The following is a 16,744-nucleotide window of genomic DNA, read 5'->3' on the forward strand; positions in this document are numbered from 1 at the left end:
CGCCAGTCCTTCGAATGTCTAAGAGGCCGGCTTTATCTGTGTCTCCTTGGTCTGTTGGCCTGGAGGAGTTTCGAACTGGACCATAGCAATAGTTTGTATGTGCAAACACCGCAATCCTATGTCGACCACGGCCTATGCCGGGCCACAAGAAGCAATATGAACCTGCGGCCAAGCTCCAGATCCCAGGAAGCCAGGCCACAGGCCGAGGCCTGTGGAGTTCCCCACGATAGCCAAGACAAACCATCGGCTGTCACCCCCAGTGCGGAGAAAGGAGGGAGCGATCGAGCCAGGCCCGATGCTGCATTTCCATGTCGGCTCGGGACCTGGAAACTGGAGCTTGAGACCCCCAAAGCCATTTCCGATGTCAGGTCTCCGAGGAGCTGTGCAAAGCGGAAGTGTGGACGCGGAAATGGTGCAGAGAAGGGCCTTATTGAGCGGACGACTCATCGGGCAAGGAGATGGCCCATTGCATGAATGGCGTTTATTTGGAAGAGAAATGTGCGGGTCAGAAGAGAGATGAGATGGTTTGTAGGGGGGGCATTTACAAGATCTAGTTCTACATAAGGTAGCTCACGGGTAAGGACGAACATCAACAAGGCGTGTTTTCCGCTTTCGAAGGTGCCGCCTCTCCTTTGTTTCGTTTTCAGTTTAAAGCGTGGGATTATCGAGACACAGTCGTGTCTGTGACAATGTCATGTAGACAACGACCATTGGCAGTCCTCTAGAGAGGACTGTCACTTTTCTGCGTATGGACTAAATGCAATTCGTTACGGCCAAGACAAGAATTCTTCTCATGTGAAATTTTCTACTGAACACCCCTTTCGTTATCGCTCTTCGCAAGCCCGTTTCTGACGCTCCTCTACCTCTGATCTCAGAATGATCCAGGCCTTTGCCCCTACTTTGCAAAGATACGTCGACGGGATCGCGGCTACGGATGGGTACCTGGAGCGGCGGAAAACAAGAAGATCTACAGGGTCTATCAGGGTCTTCGTATTGTAGGGTATCCTGGGAGAAGGGAGAGAAAGGGGGGAGGACGATCGCCAAACGAGGAGGGCTCAAGGTTGTGCCAGTGTAATCTGATGACGATGGATATCCTACCCACCAACTTGCCATTGTATCAACGGGTCAAGTGTGGGCGAGAGCCATGCTGAGGTTGATGGCCAGCGGGTAAAGAAGCAGCCAGTCACCTGCGGATACGGCTCAATGTGTCCATGGTGATCCTCTCGCCATCCGGGCCTTCCCAAAGCCGTGACGTTACATTATGTGGAAAGCTGACATGGCTGGGTCATCGGCTCTGTGGTTTGTGTTTGGCAGACCGTAGTGAAGGTGACAAGCCCAGCTTGGGAAAATGGTAAGAGTTCCCGTCCCATCTCGGTCTAAGCAAAGGTTAAGGCAGTAGAAGCCCCGCGCACTCCACACGCCATGCTCACCCCGTCTCGGCGAAGTCGGACTATTCACGGCCACTGGGACCCGGCCACCAGCTGAAAAGGGTCAAGGCAGGAGAAGAAAGGCCGTTCCCCTCTCCTCGCCAGAGCTGGGATGGTGATGGGTGGTGGTGGTGTTGGTGACGTCTAGAGAAGGCAACGAGAAGGAAGCCTTCTCTCCCCTCCACCCCAATGGACCAGAGAACACCCTCGTCATGCAAGGGCGGGAAACGAAGACCGTGCCGTCCCCTGCGCTGGTCTGGGTGTGGCCGTCCCCAGTCGAGCCGATCGGGAACTGCGTTTTAACGAACAGGGCAAGGGCGAAAGAATATTGGATCGACGAATGGGACGCGGATATCACCGCGGTTGGGGCTGGCTCAGGCGAGAGGACGGCGCGCAGAAAATCTCGAGAGTGTGGGCGTGGCGTATCTCGATGACGGGCAGGGCAAAGGGACTTGCCGCATGCTCCGGGGGACTGAATCATATCACAAGTGTCCTGATATTGAAACCAGCACATAGCCTAGCTCAGTATCTCGGATGTGCTGGGGACGAAGAAAAGAAGTAGGCATTGTCTAGAGGGGTGTGAGTAGAATCTGAACTCCTTTTGCTTCAAAGTCCCTGCGGTGTTTGTATTTCTGAATTGCCTCCTCAGCCCTCGAAAGCAACCTATGCCTTATAACCCGAACATTTTGACGTGTCGCGACATCAGAGAGAAGGGCAAACCGAAGTGAACAAGCTGGTGGTGTAACAGACGCCGAGATCCATCCACGAACTGACACGATATAGCGCGCATGTACATGTCGGTCTGACTGCTGACCATGCCATCCCGTTGCAGGGGATTCATCGGTCGCTCTCGGCAAGGCCAGGTCTGCTATCGACGCGTCTGTAACTGTATGGTCATGGGCCGCTGCTGAATCACACATTGCTAGTCTCCCTCACAAACGTCCGCAAAGACCGTAAAGAGGCATACACAGTGATAGAATTGCGAATTCGTCTGGTAAGAAGGGCGTCAGCGGACTAATACCGGGTTGACGTTGACGGCCTAAACCCTGGGGACTCAAGTTTGGCCAGGCTTGACGCACTCGCTGGTGTCCCCTACACAACAAAGTGGCAGCCAGCCGTTGTTGGGGGTGGCTGACATGGCTGTTGTCGATGACTCGCTATTCGCTATATGTCATCGCGAGGCGTCGTCGTTGCACGGGACGTTAGCCCCCGTTTCTGCCCATAATGGGTCAAGACGAACGTCGCCCCGTCTCCTCCTCTGAGTAGCTCTCCAAACGCTTTTATTGCCATGTCCCAGTGGCGTGTCGGGCCGGCATTTCTTAATGGTCAGGTGTTGCAGAGCACACGTGTAGTAGCTGAGAGTCATTCTGTAGTTCTGTACGAAATCAGGGTTCAAGACCTGCAGAAGGTAGTGGATGCGCGGAGGAGTGTGGGGAGAGAGAGGGGGACGCTGCGCGGAGTCACGAATCGATGGTCTCCTTCGACCCCAGCTTCGGACAAAGGTCTCGAGTCAGAAGTAGATGGTTCGGCTTCGTTCCCCAAATTCTCCAAATTCTGCGAGGGCCGTGATGGTGATTGGTACGGCTGGAAGACGCCGTTGGGATGGAGGTGACGAGTCTGACTGGGTCAAGAGACCTTGTGGGACGGGTGCGCGCCTAACCGCCCATAAGCTTAAACAAGAACATGCAAGGGAACTTTGGAGTGGATGGAGGGCGAAGCTGTGAGAGAGTGTGGTCCGATACATTAGGATTCATGAGTTGTTGACTTACGAAAGGATCATAGTCTTGGATGGTGTTGTCAGAGCTCTCGAATCAACGAAGTTTGGTCCTTTCATTGCATGTTCCGGCAGTTTGTACAATGAAGGCGTGGATACTGCCCTGACTCCCGCATAGCTAGTTTCCGTGCACACGGAGAGCCCGGCTCGATAAATGAAGGCAACGCCATGACAGGTAGGTGAACCATGCCATCAGCCGCAGTCGAAAATTGCTGTCCAGGCCGTCCCTCTGAACGCCACCGACGGGGACACGGGTACTCTAATGAGATACCTTGAGCTTAGAAGTCCAATGTTCGCCTGCAAATAGGCATGAACAGACAACCCCTTCCGATCTAGTGCCTGTATGATGTAGATTAAGTGACAACCCATCGTCGGCCCTGCTCCGGCAGAACGTTATTGCGCTGCCCAATTCCTTCTATTAACCATGTCGCAGCTTTTGTAGGGCTATCTTGGACGTTCCCGGCGGTCCGACAGCCTTTTCGACCGAAAAGACCGTGCTTGCTGTAGAATCATACCTGACTGATAGCTGACAGTGATATAGATCCTCGGTTGGTGAGCCGGTGCGAGGATCGTCAGGACAGCCTATGGAATGGAATATGGAACAAGTTGCTAAGAGCGGTAGGTGACATTGGCTGAAACGATATCGCAAAGGCTTTCCTGTGATAAGTACAGGGGAGTTGTGGTATTGGTTTATGACTGGCCTTTCCTTCAGTCCGGGTGGCGGCAGTTGTGGGTGTAGTATGACCGTCGTTGCTTGGCGATACAGGTGTTCTCTGCTTCCAGTCTTCTTTCCCGTCACATCATGGCGGCCCTTGCCATGCTGTCAAGGTCGTGTCAGAGCCTCGGACCTTTCCAGACGGGTGCCGAGCAACTTGGACGAGGGGCTAAATAAGTTCGAGAAATTAGATGCGGGTTTGCCATCATGAGATTGGACGGCCGTAACCCGGAGCCGAGACCGGCGGCTCGAGAGAACCGCGTTTTGCTCCTTGCTAAGTTGTTCTTGAGCTCTGACGGGGCTCCTGTGTTACGTCTAGGACCCACGCGTGGCGGTCAAGACTCGAATGCAACAACGGCATAGAGATTGGTGATGGGGAAATGGCCCAAGGCGATCCGAATAAGGTAAAGAACATCCGAAGCTTAAATTTCAGGTCATCGCGTCGTTTCTCACCTCCGAGCGGTTTGGAACGCCCAAGTCTCGCCGCGCCAAGAGAGCAAACTTGCGTCAACGGCGTCAAAATAGAGAGGAAATGGTATCTCTGCTTGGCAACATACACTTTCCCCTTCAACAATCGTATCCACCAAGTTGTGGGTTGGGGTTTAGCTCAGCAGACGGGAGATGGATGCAGAGTCGAAGCTTCTCTCGGCAACATATCTGAGTCAATGTCTGATAATGGTGGATGGCCTCTTGTTGAACAGTGCTCTCTTTCCACTACACCTCATTTGAGAGGCGGCAGCTTGAGCATTCGGATGGCTAACCCTATTACTGATCCATACGTCGAGAGACACACTGCAGCCACGTGTGTCACAATTATTCTCTGCCGTGGTGCCGTGCTCACTCCAAACCGCCCGTCTCATGCGTTCGTGTTGAGGCTTGGAAGGCATGGACGTTGGCCCCCAATCTGGAGATTGCGGCCGTTGTTCTTGTTGCCTCGGTGCAGTAGTGCTGGAAACCGTCTCGCAAATTGAATGGCTGTTGGGTGTTGTGGCTGTATGCACACCATCGAACCCGGGCCTGGAACGAAGCGGCATGGGCAGCATGTATCGGGCTGTTCCCATAGGAGACCAGCGAACCCCAGTCAGGGCCTTTTGGATGCCGCGGTGCCCGGCCTGTGTCGGGCTCTTCAACTCTTACTCTTGGAGTCCCCCACCTGGCACCTTCGGCCGCTATTCGGCTCTGGAGAGCATGAGGGAACAAGGTCTCTGGATGTCATGTGTACAGGTGCGGGGCAAGCTGTGTGCACCAACGTATGAATGTGACTTGCCAATGTTCACTCCTAGGTCGTCAAGACTTACTCAACGAAGGTCTCGAGAAAGTGCCGGAGATGCCAGCCGGGGCTGGGTTCCGTTAGTTGCTCGCTGTAATTGCGACTTTGGGCGAGGCCCGTTGGAACGTGTCCACCTCTTTTGTGGGGGGATGCCTTTGTTGAAGTTTGAACAGTAGGCCAACTTGTCAATCAAGCTTGGGTTTATGGAGGCAGTCGTCGGTACGAATAGACTCTTTCAGCGTGGACGATGTCCTTCGTTCGAGATGGCCAATCTATGTGAAGGCAAAAGTGATGGTTTGACGCTGACGACAAGGTTGATACCATGACATGACTCTTGTATGATGCAGGATATCGAGCAGAAGCAAGGGAGGACGAGCAAGTTGTGGCTTTGCTTTACGCGTGGATGATGCTGTGGCGGATCTACGAGCAATCCGGGGAAAGTCCCTCGGGCCCAAGCCAGGGTGTCAGTGTCGAGCTCCAGGATACAGACGAAGACTCGCCGCGGATGGCTTGCACTGCTTCAATTCGGCACTGACCAACGTCAGTCGTCCGTGATCTGGTTCAAAGTATGCTCTGATTCGAGCGGTAGCCAGCATGTGTGGCCGTTCTCCATGTCGTCGAAAGGGGATCCACGGGAAAATGTGAACTTGAGTCAGCCCGTACTTAACGGTTTCTACATTTGGGGTTAGAGTTGTTGCAAGTACTTCCTAGCGACATCGAACGAACCATAGCGGGAACCCCATCCCCCGAAGAGTTGAGACGCACTTGGCATTGAGCGAGATGGATGGCATCAGCAGGAGGACAAAAGCAGAAAGCTTCTCCGCATCGATCGGCATGGTCTCCGCTCCCCTTCGACCGGAGGCTCTTGGTGGAATGTTCTCCAATTCTTCTCGACATTGTGATGTGATGGTTTGGGTGACGAAGGCAGTAGCGGAGGCGCAGACGTGCCTGTGCCTGTGCTATCCCCTCCAAGATCTCTGGTCCCGAGCCGCCCCCCCTTGCGGGAGAGAATGCTGGCGAGCCGGGATCATCGCCATGCATTGACCATATCTAGTTGCCATGTGGTGCGATCCTTTCGTGCAGACACGCAGACTGGCAAACTCGCTACCTGGCACCGAATATGTAGAGCCATGAGCCAAGATAGACGAGCGGATGGTTGATAAGAGGAAAGTTATTGGTCGAAGGTAGAGTGAGCAGACACAAGCTGCGCTCTCATGGCTGTGTCAGGTCGGATCGGAGGGCGGGTGAGATTCCACTTCTATGCGGGATGGGTGGCCAGAGCAGCAACTCGCCGTCCAGACCGACACAATGCATTCGCCCTTTTGTCATAAGGAAGGGATGAGACGGGCGTAGAGCTGTTCACTTGGTCCTAATCTGTGGCAAGCATCCGCAATGTTGTTACTATCGGGCGTTGATATGTTGCAGCGACAATGATGAGACGACGGTCCACCGTGGCCGGTTTCTTCACGGCGCTTCTCTACGGCTTTGGTACCCAGGATGCCAAGGCCCTGGAATCCATAGATGCAAGTGCCTATCGATGTTATCTCGCAAGGTAAGCGCAAGACGGGTTTGAACGTCCCAATCGAGGAGCTGCGAAGCTATCCTCGGCACGGCAAGAAGAACATTCATCCCAATTTTCTCAAGTCTAGGTCGATCTCTAAATGTCCTTCCTAATGTGCAACTGTCTGACAAGGCTCACCGCCCGTAGTAACGACGGAAGGTTCGCTCGTCATCGGTCAGTAATCAGCACGAGCCAGGGAGGAAGGCATAGTCTTGGAGCATCTCATGCTGTCCGATATGAGTGAGGGCCATGTTAGTGTGTCTTCGCGCGGAAAGAAGTGAGACATTCTGTTCGAGGACTCGTCTAATCTGCAGCAACGAAACAACTAGTCCGTCGACCCAGCTTGGTAACTGACAAGTAGACAAGACACCATCAGCAGAATGGACATACCTAGGCAGAGGCAACGTCCCAGGATAGCCAGTATCAAGTGTGGATTCTGTCGTACTTACTCCGTACAGACCATCTAAATCCGTATCCGTACTTACCTCGAGGCATGTCACCTGCCAACTGGGTCATCGTGGTCTAGCCGTTCTATTCACATACTACGGATACATCACCCTTGCATGCCATTGCTTTTCTTTTGCAGCTCTCCGAAGTTCGAACGGTAGCCCGCCTACGATGTGTCTCCGACCCGCGGCTTGCCTCGATTGAGGCAGTCTAGGCAAGGATCCTATTTCGTCTCATCTTTTTTTCACCTCGCAGGCCCCCCATGATCCATACCCCTTTTCAGCAGACATGCAGACAACAAATCATACCGCTTTTCTGAAGCTGGGGGCCAATCGCCACCAGCTCAGAAAAGGGAATCTTTACGAACGGGTAGCATGCATGGTCTGGGCAGTGTACATGTCTGTCGTACCGTAAGCGGTACTTCTTCACACCCAGCTTCGTCCGCGGCATAGAGTATGGAGTACCGTAGTCATGCTTAAACGGTGGAGGACCGGCACGATGTCAAATCGAACCTCTAGTGCCGCCTGGCAGGCTATGGCATCTTTCGGTATTTTGCCTTCTTTTTCTTTTTCCTGCTTCTTTCCTTGTTCCCATCGATCCGTTCGAGATCTGACACAGACATTACATGGGCATGTTTGGCGGACCGGCCCTTGATCTCGGTGAAAGAGCTGCCAAGCGAACGTCATCTCACGGGGCTGAAATGACACTTGTGGTTGATTTGCTCATGTACTGCATTATAAATGAGTTGTTAGTTAATCTGTCAAGTGTCAGTGTCAAACGTCAGAAGCAGCAGAGTCATGCCTGGGCTCGTGTGAAGCCATGTCGAAGATGAAGAAGAAATGACATGTTGCAGGCTCGACAAGGCTGCGCCAAGGACACCCCTACGGCTGGATTGATTAGATGGCCCGATCTTGGCGGTCCGGTGAGTGCCGGCTTGACCAACGGGGTCCGACACAGTGGTCTGGCACCAGGTGTGATTACCCAGGACAGGGGAGTCCATCACTTTCCCGTGTCCCTTTTCCGCCCGTGCGAGAGGGTTGTTGAATATCCGCTTTTTCGTATAACAAACTACAAAGCCAGGGCCTCACGGGGCGGTCTGCCGGGACTGGGTGCTTCTGTCCTTCAATGGACAAGGCAGAAGTGAAGCCGGTTGGCAACGGCAAGTCGGGGATCCGGGCTTTAGAAAGGCCCTGGCATTGGCAATGTTCACCCATCCAACATGTCGCCGATCTGATCTACATACCTACAGGCCTACAGGCTATCGGGACATGACGAGAATGCATTGCCAGGCACCTTGTTGCTTGAACGCTCATGTTCGTCTTAAGATACAGTGGCCGTCGATCCAAACAAGCCCCGTCTCAGCTTCTTGGAGAACGGTTGGCCTTGTCTTCCACTCGTCGTTTCTTTTGTAGATGTGATACCGTATCCGTCCGGTACTTGAAAAGGCACCGATAGATACCTGCTCCGGGGAAATGCATGCATGGGCCATGTATGTAATTTGGATCAAGTACCGGCCTCACCAGGTGCCGCCTGGGTCGATGAGACGCCCATTAACCGGGCTTTTACTGCGTCAGTGCATGGCTTTCGCACGTCCCCTTGGACTTTGGAAGGGGACGTGGTGGGCAGTGGTAGCAGTACAGGGGGGCTCTTGGGTCCCATTCCAACTGGGAAGGGTATCAGATGTTTGCGGAAGGTCGATAGCGAAGCTCATGACATTCTAGCTTAATAGGACCCAGATCAGACTTTTATATGGGTTGAAACTGGATTATGGTGGATTAAACCAAGACAATTCTAGCTGTCGTGATGAATGAGGCCGAGAACGCCCCCTGCCAGCGGCGAGTCTAGATGATCGAGGGCATGGTTGTCAAGAGTCCAAGACTGGAATCTGGCGCCCACGTGTTGATTAATTCGTGAGACGCCGCTGCCCACCGGGCATACCTACTCAGGACTGTGACGGAGGGTTACAGCTCTGATGGACAGAGGTTAGATTGCTCGGCTGCTACCCCAAGGCATGAGGGACAAAAAGGTTAATGAATGAGGTGTGGATAGATGTTTTCGAGAAACGACCCATCTTTACGAGTTTGTGGTGAGTTGCAGAGTCATGTCCTTATTGCACTTCGGGCGGAACGGGTGTTGCGTGCCTTAGGGTTTGTCGGCCGCGGTGGAGAGTTACTACGCGCTGTATGCCGTGTAAGGCAAGGCAAGGTGCTCTCAGTGACCAGACTCCTAGCTAGAGAGGCCAGCACCCGCTCTCATTCAAAAGTCTGGGACCAGGGCATGTTCATGATGCCATTGTTGAGGCCATGGAGAGAGTGAGAGCATTGGGCTCCGTACCGGTCAGCAAATATCGGGCAAATTCTGAATTGTTGTTAGTTAGTGTGATTGGCATACCTACGTCTGGATGAGGCCTATGGGGAATACTGTGTATGGCAGGACTGCGGAACCACCCAGAGTCCCTTGATCACCTCGGGTCTGTCCAGTTGCGGGAAAGGAGGGGTGACCTGGGGCTGACCAGTCCCGCCGAGGATGCGACTGTACAGGACAGGGACGGGTCGGGTTCTGCCCAAGTCAGTGTGTCGGTAACCTCTGGCGAGGGTCGCCGGGACTTTGCGTCCAACATGCATGGGCCAGTTGAGACTTGAAGTTGACATCAACGGACTGTGTAGGGTCACGAACCCATCTCCACCCTGCTGTCATATTCAATGCTCAAGGTCGATGAGGGCCTTGCTTCTCTTTACTACACCAGTCCCTAGTTCCTGTACGGGAACCGCCTCCATCATCTTTGGTACGTAGAAAGATTCGATCAGGGAAGCAGCTTGCGTAAAGCAACGAGTAGGCAATATCAACGCGGCTAGTTGGGTACAAGAGTGCTGCTCGGGCAGGTGCTGCGGCCAACCGCTGACTCGGGATTATCGAGCTTGTCGTTCACCATATATTAACTGCTCGAGCATGTCTGTGATCCGACTCTCATCTTGCATGATGCCAGCCGCTCTCTATTGTAAGGGGGTATGTACGTGGTGCGGCAGGCAACGGCCACGGCAACAAGACAGCGCAGTTTCAACCTCATTTATCAGTTTTCTGAGGGCCAAACCGCAAATGTGACGGACTGATTGACCCAGTTGCGGAAGATGTGTACGGTTACATTGCCGGTTCAAGGCCAATTTTTCCTTTATACCTCCACTCTGAAATCCGAGACGTCCTTCTCGAGGCACGCTGGCGTACAGCATCTTTTCAAACCCAGAGACAACACGGTCCACCATCGCCAAACTCGGTTGTTGCATCACAGATGCCATCTTACATCACTAGGTCCCGTGGTTCCTCCCATGTTCTGTTTTGCTTTTCTTTGGGCTTGGCATATGCCATGGCCGCAAACTTCCAAGTCGTCTTGACCTACGAATACAATCGTTCGTCTTGCTGCACCGAGGTGGTTCGGACGATTCACACCCACCACAGATAACGAACCGGAACTACCGGCTGTCTCTCGCTCTATTTCCTGTCCGGTAAACGAACGTTGCCGTGTTGTGCGGTAGAGCGGCTCCCTCTTTCATCTTGACTCTCAGGCGCACAATTCCATGACCGACTTTGACGACAACCAACCAAAGACAGAGTACATGTCCTGCCCTCAGGCACTTTCCGAATTGTCTGATTGTCTGACATCTGATCCCTACCGACAGAAAGCGGTATCCTGCTGTACGTCTCCCATCTGGGTCCATCTGAGCGAGGCGACCTGTCCATCTTGCATCCCCCTCCTCATTTTAGAGCGCGCTACAGCTGTGTGCTGCAGTGACGGCACGCGCTGCACCTGCTCACAAGCTCACTTCTTTTTCATCTCCAAAAAACCCCACACATCCCATCCAGCTCCAACCCTTGCCAGCCATCCATCGAGTACCATCCTCGTCTCCCATGCTCATCTTCCTCCCCCATCATGTATGTAGGCATGTAGGTATCCCCGGGTCGTGTGAGAGGAGAAGAAACAACGGCAGCGCCACAAAGCAGGTACATCACAGTTTGTTAGCCACGCGAGTCTGCAGCAGCCCGTCTCGAAGGGGGAGGTCGCTCGGGCGCCTCGCAGGTTCCTGTCCAATGTCCATAGTTCGTCTGGCCAGTCAGCGCTGACAGACTATCACGGATTATACAGACGAAGCAGAGCTAATCGGCGTGTGTTGTTGAAATTGATGTATCACGACACGGCACGGCATGATGAGACTTGTTTTATGTACAGAAAGAAGGTTGAAGGCAGCGGCGGCCTGCATCTGCCTTGTCCCTGTCCGGCTCTGGATTTTTTTTTTTGCCTTTCGCCACGAGTCGTTCATTAACTCTACCCAGGGTCTTTTGAAAATTGCTCTGGACATTCCTCTACATTTTCTCGCCTCGACTCATTGCGCACTCTCAACACTATCACGGCGGCTTTCTCTACCGTAACAACGCCGCCTGAATTCATTGTGTGATTCGGTATCGGGCCATGTACGCCGGACGTCGAAGAAGTCACCACACGACAGACGACGGGGGAGGGAGAAGATGAAGTATCATTAGACATCAATAGCTACCCATCGGCTGGGAAGACATCTGAGCAATTCTCACCATGTACTTCGCCTGTACGGATACACCGCACACCATAGAAGGCCTGGATGAAAGTACCGGGCCAGGTATTCCGGGATGGCCATTCGCAGTGCCGCTTTGCGAATTACAGAGCGGATACCCGTCTTTTGATGACTGGGTCTCTCGTCCGGGGCACAGCGAAGGAAAAGAAGGAAAACGAGACAAGGGACGGCGGGCGTCATCCCAGTCTGCCAGCACCAGCCCGGCTCCCCAGTCGCATCGAGGCCTTGGACAGAACAAGACAAGCCTCTGTGATCAAACCGCCCCTACCCCGGCCTCCACGCTACCGAAGCAGCAACCTGCATTGCCCCATCTTTCCCCAACATCGTGCCCCCCCTCTTCAGACTTGCTCCGAGTGCCTCCTCTTGCAGTCTCACTCCGTGGTGCCTCTAGGTAGTCTCTCCTCTCCCTCTGTGCCTCTCTCTCCGCGGCACCTTCATTCTTCCCTCGGTCCTTGCTTTGGGCCTACTTCTCCTCCTCTTCCCCAAGCTACTACCTGCCAACTGCCAACCTATCCGTACGGATACACTACGTATCCCTCTCCACACGCGCTCACACATCCACACTATACCTAAGGTGTTCTCTCTGCCAGACTTTGCGAGGTGATCCAAGCCCGGACAGCAGACATCCTCGAATCTCTCTAGAGCCCAGTGTCCACTGCTACCACCCCGGCTCGCCTTCTTCTCTTTTTTTCTGCCCCCTTCGTGCAACATCCCCTTCTCCTCTGCCTTGATTGGACTTGAGCTCCTTGTCAATCTCCTCCCCCTGGTTCTGTAACCGTTCCTTTTTGATCCCCTGCTGCTTGTGCTTGATGCATCCGAACTGTTTTCCACGCAAGAATAACGAGAGACGAACACACCCTAGTCGGCTGCACTAGCCACCTCCACATGTCTACTCCCTCCTAGACGACTGCTGGGGGGAAAGACAGTCATCATTTTACCTACTAGGCCCGGCCTGGCAACCTCTTTGCCTTTCTTTACTTCATAACTTCACCAGTCCCCGACCCTGTCCCGTTAGCTCGGCCTCTTGTCTGGTCTCTGTGCTTCTGCACTTCATCGTGAGCCTCTCAACTCAGCTCATTTGCTTCCCGACAGCCCAGCTAGACGACTGCCAGGCCCTTCTAAAGCCACCTCGATATGACCTGATCAACAACAGCTTTGCCCTCCAACCGGCCTACGCTAGCTATTCGGCTTGCTGAAAACAGCTGAATTTCATTCACCCCACATCTACCGGCGCCGCTCCGAACCATTCGACGACCATAGATTACTTTTTACAACTACCGGCCCAATCTTTTGGATGATGTCGATGTCTGTATACGAATCAATGAACGGACACCCCCCTCCCGGTATTCACCCTGTGGCCATGTCCCGTCCTCAAGTCGGTATTGAGCGCCTACCGACTCGGCGACTGAGCAATGAGCCTCGGGAGTCTATGAACTGCAAATCATGCCGCAAGCGCAAGGTGAGACAGCATGATGGCCTCTCAGCCTCGCCCAGAGCAAGGTCTTTCCCAAGACCATAGAGCCATTATCTAACTCAACATAACCAATAGATCAAGTGCAACCGGCTACGCCCATCCTGTGAGGCCTGTCAAGTTTTCCAGTGCCCTTGCGTATACGGTGAGCCAATCTTTTACATGCTTATAGATAAAAAGATGAAACTGGGGAAGGTTTTAGGAGGCTGATGTGTTTTACGCTTGCTTTTAGATGCCGTACCCAAAAAGCGTGGGCCAAAGACGGATGTGTTGGAAGCACTGTTGAAGAGGGTCGATGGGCTGGAGGCAAAATTAAAAGAGAAGAATGCTGGAGAGCAGACCCCGACCACGCCGACTACCGCCGGAATCAAGGATGAAGAAACCTCACGAGCAGACGACATTCCCGACGATGACCCAAATCCCAAGCGTATAGCATTGGACACCAAAGTAGACGTTGACGAGTCTGCCGTTTACTCGCCAGCCCCGGCAAGGTAGGCCATGATGCTTGAGCAGGAATTTCTGGTGAATAAATTGACTGACTTTGCCAGTGAGCCTTCGCCACCTACCGTCCAACCCGACGCGTTGCTAGACACCTACTTCTCGCGGTTTCACTCCAAGCCCTATCACATCTTAGACGAATCATCTGTCCGGCAACGACTTCAGCTAAACCAATTACCGAATTACTTAGTTCACGGGATCTACGCCGTTGCTGCAAGGTGGGTGTGAGCATCGCCAGCTCACTGAAGTTGCTGACCGGATCAATAGATACACACCACATCCTAGTGGATACCAGTCAGCTGTACATCTGAGTGAAGACTTCGCTTCGCGTGCCAGAGCAGAGATCGATACCGATGAGCCTTCGGTTGACGCGCTGCAGGCTCTACTCCTGCTGGTCATTGCCTTCACCGCAGCAGGGAAAGGCAAGAAGGCGTATATGCTGATGAGTAAGTTAAGGGAATTAGGTGCCACACTATATGTTGAAATGCTAACATGATGTCCAGCAAATGCAGTTGGAATGGCAATGGCTCTCGAAACTCATCGCGAGATGGACAATAATGCACGCGTAACGCCAGTCGAACGAGAAATGAGGAGGAGACTTTTCTGGACTTGTTACTTGCTCGATCGTTTCCTGGCTTGCGGCTCCAAGCGTCCATCTCTCATCGGCGACAAGACCATCCTTCTCCGGCTTCCGTGTTGGTCACCAAACCCTTCGGTACCCCCGATCGACGGCGAATTTTTTCAGTCTGGGTCCAATTTGCAGTTTCTTCAGGGAAGCGGGAAGAAGTCTCAAGGTAGCACGGGGATGCTCATCGACATCAGCCGGATTCTTGGTATAACAAATCGCTACCTGGCTGCTGGAGGTGTCAAGGGTGACTCTCATTTTCCGTGGCACTCACTTTCAAATCTGTCAAAGATTCGTCAAGATTTGGACATTTGGGCTTCCGGCACCGAAGACGTTTTCTCAAGCCTCGACACGCTATTCGGTCAACCCGATTCGACGATTCTGGTTCTAAGCAAGCTCATCTATCACCTCATTCACTGCCTCATCTACAGGCCGTTTCTCCCCATCGACCTCGCCGAGCTCGCAGGAACCGGTCAGCACCAATCTTGGCAAATCGAAGCAACAAACATGTGTTTTCTGCACGCGAACGCAATATCTGAACTTGTCGAACTTGGAAAGCAGACCGGCACAATCGAATGGCCGGCTTTCGTTGGCTATTGCATATGCACCGCTGGCACAGTTCACATCCACGGCGCTCACTACAACAAGAATGGCAATGGTGACTCGACTGTGTTCAGCATGTCAGCAGACTTTCTGTCCAGGGAGATGCAGCAACTGAGCGAGCTCCGATACGCTTGGGCAAGTGTCCAGCATCAAAGGGAAACACTGCAAGGAATTTACAATGCTCATTCCGAACTTGTCAAAAGCCTTGCAAACAATCCGATGCGATATTCTCCGGCATTCCACCTCGAGGACTTTTTCGATCGCTACTCCAATATTGGCGGGCCCGGCGGCCAGACCTTCAACTTTGACGCGGCAAATTTGAGCCTTTCTGATGTGATTGTCGACTTCACCACAGACACCTACACGGGTCACGATCTTTACGCGCCTCGTGCCAATAGCATAAACGAGCCTGAGCGACCGAGCCTCAAGCGCAAGAACACAGCCCCATCTGGACGGAAGCGTCCAGATGCCAAAGTCCTCTCACCGCTCAGCACGAGTCATATGGCGCGCCCTCATGGTCTGCCAACGCCTTCTCATGTCCGCCACTCCTTTTCACACCCAACCCCCACTATGGCATCTCATCCGTCACCGGGAATGCTGGCGACGCCCACATCTCTGCCTCCTCATCCCGAGACCATGGAGCACCCTCCAATGTCTGCCTCACACGGACAATACGACGAAACTGCGGCCAACAACGCGGCCGTGGCGGCAGCGGCGGCGGCAGGCTTTTCTCTCGGACCTCAGAGCCACCAGCAAGCCACCATGCCGTCGCTCTCTTCAAACTCCTTCTCTCCACAGTTCAGCTTTGCCACACCGGGGGCAAGTGGAAACAATGAGGTAGGGGGCAACTACAATGACCCCATGTTCGGTGGGCTGCCTACAAACGCATTTGGTAGTCCAGCCGCGTGGCATGGGGACGAAGGTGGAAACAAGGTATCCGGTGTCGCCGCGCCCAGTCCTGGAAACAAGAGCAACAACGGAAGCACTGGCACCGGCCCAGGTGAGGAGAAGGACCCATTCTTGAGCCTCCTGGAGCAACTTGCGGAGAATGAGCACCAATTCGCTCGGGGCCCAGGCAGTGAGCTTGACTTCTTTTTCGGTGGTACTGGAGCGTCGCACTAGGATTTTGTACGATTCAATGGTTTCATGTGGTTCCGACTTCTCAGTCAATGGCCGCGGTCATTCGTCCCGCACTACGATATCTCCTCATTTGAACGCGAATTTTCTTTTGGACATTGGGGTCAACATTCAGGGGCAAAGGTCATCATTTTAGAGATTTGGAAACAAAAAACAAAAGGCTCATGAGGATGGAAACGGCACTTCTGGGGGAGCTCTTGACGAAGGAATGATCTAGCATGCGTGGGAGTTTGGATCAGTTGTTTACTCGGGGGACGTGTAAGATGAATAATAGGCACGCAGAGTCCGATGCCTTTCTGGCTAAGAGTTTCTCTACTGAAAGAGAGAGTCTGCTGTTTCTAAGAGGAGGAGAGGGTTTGCCATTCTTGTTGGCAACTCAAAGGCCCTGTTGTGGCCCGCTTAGGCGTTTTGAGCCTTTTAGAGTTCGAGACTCGTCCAAGTATACGCTTATCAGAGCTTGTCACAAAACAATTCAAAGAAAATTTATCAAAATTATCACAACTTCCGACATGGACTATCCAACGTTTGACATCATTTATTTGCCGTACACCCTGAGGAATCAAATACCGACATGGCGCCGTTCTACGCCGTTTGAACGCATCGGTATGATCCGAT

At 53.2% G+C, this 16,744-nt stretch overlaps 4 protein-coding genes across 4 annotated transcripts; 3 read left to right on the forward strand and 1 right to left on the reverse strand.

The window, feature by feature from the left end:
* Positions 1 to 156: 156 nt before the first annotated feature.
* Positions 157 to 474, forward strand: CABS01_01891 (uncharacterized protein; the record flags this gene model as incomplete). Its single annotated transcript, XM_060535270.1, has 1 exon — positions 157 to 474. One exon carries the CDS (start codon positions 157 to 159, stop codon positions 472 to 474), a length of 318 nt encoding a protein of 105 aa, XP_060398459.1.
* Positions 475 to 6,616: 6,142 nt separating this feature from the next.
* Positions 6,617 to 6,991, forward strand: CABS01_01892 (uncharacterized protein; the record flags this gene model as incomplete). Its single annotated transcript, XM_060535271.1, has 2 exons — positions 6,617 to 6,738; positions 6,895 to 6,991. The coding sequence occupies 2 exons, from the start codon at positions 6,617 to 6,619 to the stop codon at positions 6,989 to 6,991; spliced, it is 219 nt and encodes a 72-aa protein (XP_060398460.1).
* A 2,455-nt stretch (positions 6,992 to 9,446) lies between these two features.
* Positions 9,447 to 9,818, reverse strand: CABS01_01893 (uncharacterized protein; the record flags this gene model as incomplete). The annotated part of the gene is made up of 2 exons (XM_060535272.1): positions 9,447 to 9,552; positions 9,616 to 9,818. The coding sequence occupies 2 exons, from the start codon at positions 9,816 to 9,818 to the stop codon at positions 9,447 to 9,449; spliced, it is 309 nt and encodes a 102-aa protein (XP_060398461.1).
* A 3,298-nt stretch (positions 9,819 to 13,116) lies between these two features.
* Positions 13,117 to 16,114, forward strand: CABS01_01894 (fungal specific transcription factor domain-containing protein; the record flags this gene model as incomplete). The annotated part of the gene is made up of 6 exons (XM_060535273.1): positions 13,117 to 13,254; positions 13,345 to 13,411; positions 13,499 to 13,757; positions 13,815 to 13,982; positions 14,032 to 14,210; positions 14,268 to 16,114. The coding sequence occupies 6 exons, from the start codon at positions 13,117 to 13,119 to the stop codon at positions 16,112 to 16,114; spliced, it is 2,658 nt and encodes an 885-aa protein (XP_060398462.1).
* Positions 16,115 to 16,744: the final 630 nt, after the last annotated feature.

The sequence above is a fragment of the Colletotrichum abscissum genome (genome assembly GCF_030869225.1).
Source record: "Colletotrichum abscissum strain IMI 504890 chromosome Unknown Scaffold_3.1, whole genome shotgun sequence".
NCBI lineage: Eukaryota > Fungi > Ascomycota > Sordariomycetes > Glomerellales > Glomerellaceae > Colletotrichum > Colletotrichum abscissum.